The sequence below is a fragment of the Ranitomeya imitator genome, chromosome 10 (assembly GCF_032444005.1).
Source record: "Ranitomeya imitator isolate aRanImi1 chromosome 10, aRanImi1.pri, whole genome shotgun sequence".
In the NCBI taxonomy this organism is placed as follows: Eukaryota; Metazoa; Chordata; class Amphibia; order Anura; family Dendrobatidae; genus Ranitomeya; species Ranitomeya imitator.
The window spans coordinates 1,521,794-1,527,234 of NC_091291.1; the positions used below are offsets into that span (position 1 = coordinate 1,521,794).

The 5,441-nt window shown below is 51.9% G+C and overlaps 1 protein-coding gene across 1 annotated transcript; it reads right to left on the reverse strand.

Annotated features, from left to right (window-relative positions):
* Positions 1 to 2,170: 2,170 nt before the first annotated feature.
* On the reverse strand, positions 2,171 to 5,020 carry LOC138651559 (uncharacterized). Its single transcript, XM_069741853.1, has one exon. It carries the CDS (start codon positions 5,018 to 5,020, stop codon positions 2,171 to 2,173), a length of 2,850 nt encoding a protein of 949 aa, XP_069597954.1.
* Positions 5,021 to 5,441: the final 421 nt, after the last annotated feature.

The following is a 5,441-nucleotide window of genomic DNA, read 5'->3' on the forward strand; positions in this document are numbered from 1 at the left end:
CCTCGCCCCCTATCTGTCGGAGTCCCACAAGGTTCAGTCCTTGGGCCCCTGCTCTTCTCCATTTACATCTTTGGCCTGGGACAGCTCATAGAATCTCACAGTTTTCAGTATCATCTCTATGCTGATGACACACAGATCTACATCTCTGGACCAGATATCACCTCCCTACTAACCAGAATCCCTCAATGTCTGTCCACTATTTCATCCTTCTCAGCTAGATTTCTAAAACATAACATGGACAAAACAGAATTCATTGTCTTTCTCCCATCTCACGCGACCCCGCCCCCCCAACGAACCTATCCATTACTGTAAACGGCTGCCCACTCTCGCCAGTCCCACAAGCTCGCTGTCTCGGGGTATTCCTTGACACTGATCTCTCCTTCAAACCACATATCCAAGCCCTTTCCACTTCCTGCCGACTTCAACTCAAAAATATTTCACGGATCCGTTCATTCCTAAACCAAGAATCGGCAAAAACCCTAGTCCATGCCCTCATCATCTCCCGCCTCGACTACTGTAACCTCCTGCTCTGTGGACTCCCCTTTAACACTCTCGCACCCCTCCAATCTATTGTACACTCTGCTGTCCGACTAATCCACCTGTCCCCCCGCTATTCCCTAGCCTCACCCCTCTGTCAATCCCTTCACTAGCTCCCCATTACCCAGAGACTCCAGTACAAAACCCTAACCATGACGTACAAAGCCATCCACAACCTGTCTCCTCCATACATCTGTGACCTCGTCTCCCGGTACTTTCCTGCACGCAACCTCCGATCCTCACAAGATCTCCTTATCTACTCCCCTCTTATCTCCTCTTCCCACAATCGCATACAAGATTTCTCTCGCGCATCCCCCTACTCTGGAACCCTCTACCACAACACATCAGACTCTCGCCTACCATCGAAACCTTCAAAAAGAACCTGAAGACCCACCTCTTCCGACAAGCCTACAACCTGCAGTAACCACCAATCGACCAAACCACTGCACGACCAGCTCTATCCTCACCTACTGTATCCTCACCCATCCCTTGTAAATTGTGAGCCCTCGCGGGCAGGGTCCTCTCTCCTCCTGCATCCTCACCCATCCCTTGTAGATTGTGAGCCCTCGCGGGCAGGGTCCTCTCTCCTCCTGCATCCTCACCCATCCCTTGTAGATTGTGAGCCCTCACGGGCAGGGTCCTCTCTCCTCCTGTATCCTCACCCATCCCTTGTAGATTGTGAGCCCTCACGGGCAGGGTCCTCTCTCCTCCTGTATCCTCACCCATCCCTTGTAGATTGTGAGCCCTCACGGGCAGGGTCCTCTCTCCTCCTGTATCCTCACCCATCCCTTGTAGATTGTGAGCCCTCACGGGCAGGGTCCTCTCTCCTCCTGTATCCTCACCCATCCCTTGTAGATTGTGAGCCCTCGCGGGCAGGGTCCTCTCTCCTCCTGCATCCTCACCCATCCCTTGTAGATTGTGAGCCCTCGCGGGCAGGGTCCTCTCTCCTCCTGTATCCTCACCCATCCGTTGTAGATTGTGAGCCCTCGCGGGCAGAGTCCTCTCTCCTCCTGTACCAGTTGTGACTTGTATTGTTCAAGATTATTGTACTTGTTTTTATTATGTATACCCCTCCTCACATGTAAAGCGCCATGGAATAAATGGCACTATAACCATAAATAATAATAATGTATGATACACGTATGTACTGCTCCTCACCAGTCACGGAGTTTTGATGTTTTGAATAGAATAATATTTTTTTCCAGAGATTACAAAGCACCAAAAACAAACTCGTAAACATAAATCCCGGCCGTATCCTGGCGCTAACTGCACAGAACAGACGGCTGAGCTAGCCCCGGCCCGGTCACACTGCAGGTATTGTCCATGGCCACCAGTGGTACCAGCGGTTCTGTGCACACGTTCGGTGCAGACTGTTCTCAGAGAGGGATTCTGTTCTGTCTCTCTCTGGCTCCAGTACACGTCCAATCTGCTCAGCCTCCTCCCGCTGACTAAGGTGACCAGCTGGCAGGTTATATGTAGAGCTAACCAGGCGAACTAATCAGAACCTGCAGAGCTAGAACTTAAGCCAAAACTATCCGGCATTGCTACAATCTATGCAATTCTTGTTAGTGAGGTGCGGGTGTAATTCTGGGTGGTGGGGTGCTTGTGTAATTGTGGGTGGTGGGGTGCAGGTTTAATTCTGGGTGGTGGGGTGCGGGTGTAATTTTGGGTGGGTGTATTCTGGGTGGTGGGGTGCTGGTGTAATTCTGGGTGGTAGGGTGCGGATGTAATTCTGGGTGGTGGGGTGCTGGTGTAATTCTGGGTGGTGGGGTGTGGGTGTAATTCTGGGTGGGTGTATTGTGGGTGGTGGGGTGCTGGTGTAATTCTGGGTGGTGGGGTGCTGGTGTAATTCTGGGTGGTGGGGTGCTGGTGTAATTCTGGGTGGTGGGGTGTGGGTGTAATTCTGGGTGGGTGTATTGTGGGTGGTGGGGTGCTGGTGTAATTCTGATGGTGGGATGCTGGTGTAATTCTGGGTGGTGGGGTGCGGGTGTAATTCTGGATGGCTGGGTGCGGGTGTAATTCTGGGTGGTGGGGTGTTGGTGTATTGTGGGTGGTGGCGTGCAGGTGTAATTCTGGGTGGTGGGGTGCGGGTGTAATTCTGGGTGGTGGGGTGCGGGTGTAATTCTGGGTGTTGGTGTATTCTGGGTGGTGGCGTGCAGGTGTAATTCTGGGTGGTGGGGTGCGGGTGTAATTCTGGGTGGTGGGGTGCGGGTGTAATTCTGGGTGTTGGTGTATTCTGGGTGGTGGGGTGTTGGTGTAATTCTGGGTGGTGGGGTGTTGGTGTAATTCTGGGTGGTGGGGTGCGGGTGTAATTCTGGATGGTGGGGTGTTGGTGTAATTCTGGATGGTGGGGTGCGGGAGTAATTCTGGATGGCTGGGTGTAATTCTGGGTGGTAGGGTGTTGGTGTAATGCTGGGTGCGGGTGTAATTCTGGGTGGTGGGGTGTTGGTGTAATTCTGGGTGGTGGGATGCTGGTGTAATTCTGGGTGGTGGGGTGCAGGTGTAATTCTGGGTGGTGGGGTGTTGGTGTAATTCTGGGTAGTGCGGGTGTAATTCTGGGTGGTGGGGTGTTGGTGTAATTCTGGGTGGTGGGATGCTGGTGTAATTCTGGGTGGTGGGGTGCAGGTGTAATTCTGGGTGGTGGGGTGTTGGTGTAATTCTGGGTAGTGCGGGTGTCATTCTGAATGGTGGGGTGTTGGTGTAATTCTGGGTGGTAGGGTGCGGGTTTAATTCTGGGTAGTGGGGTGTGGGTGTAATTCTGGGTGGTGGGGTGCAGGTGTAATTCTGGGTGGTGGGGTGTTGGTGTAATTCTGGGTAGTGCGGGTGTCATTCTGAATGGTGGGGTGTTGGTGTAATTCTGGGTGGTAGGGTGCGGGTTTAATTCTGGGTAGTGGGGTGTGGGTGTAATTCTGGGTGGTGGGGTGTTGGTGTAATTCTGGGTGATGGGGTGTTGGTGTAATTCTGGGTGGTGGGGTGTTGGTGTAATTCTGGGTGATGGGGTGTTGGTGTAATTCTGGGTGATGGGGTGTTGGTGTAATTCTGGGTGGTGGGGTGTTGGTGTAATTCTGGGTGGTGGGGTGTTGGTGTAATTCTGGGTGATGGGGTGTTGGTGTAATTCTGGGTGGTGGGGTGTTGGTGTAATTCTGGGTGATGGGGTGTTGGTGTAATTCTGGGTAGTGGGGTGCGGGTGTAATTCTGGGTGGTGGGGTGTTGGTGTAATTCTGGGTGATGGGGTGTTGGTGTAATTCTGGGTAGTGCGGGTGTAATTCTGGATGGTGGGGTGTTGGTGTAATTCTGGGTGATGGGGTGTTGGTGTAATTCTGGGTGATGGGGTGTTGGTGTAATTCTGGATGGTGGGGTGTTGGTGTAATTCTGGGTGATGGGGTGTTGGTGTAATTCTGGGTAGTGGGGTGCGGGTGTAATTCTGGGTGGTGGGGTGTTGGTGTAATTCTGGGTGATGGGGTGTTGGTGTAATTCTGGGTGTGGGTGTAATTCTGGATGGTTGGGTGTTGGTGTAATTCTGGATGGTTGGGTGTTGGTGTAATTCTGGATGGTGGGGTGTGGGAGTAATTCTGGGTGGTAGGGTGTTGGTGTAATTCTGGGTAGTGCGGGTGTAATTCTGGATGGTGGGGTGTTGGTGTAATTCTGGATGGTGGGGTGTTGGTGTAATTCTGGGTGGTGGGGTGTTGGTGTAATTCTGGATGGTGGGGTGTTGGTGTAATTCTGGGTGGTGGGGTGTGGGTGTAATTCTGGGTGGTAGGGTGTTGGTGTAATTCTGGGTAGTGCGGGTGTAATTCTGGATGGTGGGGTGTTGGTGTAATTCTGGATGGTGGGGTGTTGGTGTAATTCTGGGTGGTGGGGTGTTGGTGTAATTCTGGATGGTGGGGTGTTGGTGAAATTCTGGATGGTTGGGTGTGGGTGTAATTCTGGATGGTTGGGTGTGGGTGTAATTCTGGGTCGTTGGGTGTTGGTGTAATTCTGGGTGTGGGTGTAATTCTGGATGGTTGGGTGTTGGTGTAATTCTGGATGGCTGGGTGTTGGTGTATTTCTGGATGGTTGGGTGTTGGTGAAATTCTGGATGGTTGGGTGTTGGTGTAATTCTGGGTGTGGGTGTAATTCTGGATGGTTGGGTGTTGGTGTAATTCTGGGTGGTGGGGTGTTGGTGTAATTCTGGGTGGTAGGGTGTTGGTGTAATTCTGGGTAGTGCGGGTGTAATTCTGGATGGTGGGGTGTTGGTGTAATTCTGGGTGTGGGTGTAATTCTGGATGGCTGGCTGTTGGTGTAATTCTGGATGGTAGGGTGTTGGTGTAATTCTGGGTGATGGGGTGTTGGTGTAATTCTGGGTAGTGCGGGTGTAATTCTGGATGGTGGGGTGTTGGTGTAGCGTGGGGTGTGGTTTGCCAGTGGTGCACGGTTGCCCAGGACTTCGAGGTTTGCTCCAGGTAGGGTCCAGTAGCGTGACTGGGAGGGATCTGGAGCTCATTACTTGTCTCGGGAGCTTCAGTCGCTGTGATTTATTCTAATCTGATAATCGCTTCAAAGCTGCAGCCTGAAATTATTCCATAAAGGCCAAAATCTAACTCCTGAGCGGAATCACAAGGAGCAAAGTGTTAACCCTCTCTGCGCTGTGCATCCAGCGGGGCCTCTGGTGGGATAATGACAGGCAGTGTTGGACTGGGGTGACAAGGGCCCACCAGTAACATTGACTTTGGGGGCCCACTTTTCACCTGCACACAAATATTACACTACCCTGATTCACAAATTTACCTGTATCTCTATGAAAATAAACCGGGTAGTTTGGTTAATGAATGAGATGCTGCATTTTTATGGAGAGAGTGAATCGATTGAATTATGCCAAAAAATGCCCATATAGTGGGGTTGGGGGCCCACCGGGGGAATCCCCT

Bases quoted from the DNA above. Each gene is read 5' to 3' on its own strand.
- LOC138651559 (XM_069741853.1), bottom strand. From the start codon at position 5,020: ATGAGCTCCAGATCCCTCCCAGTCACGCTACTGGACCCTACCTGGAGC.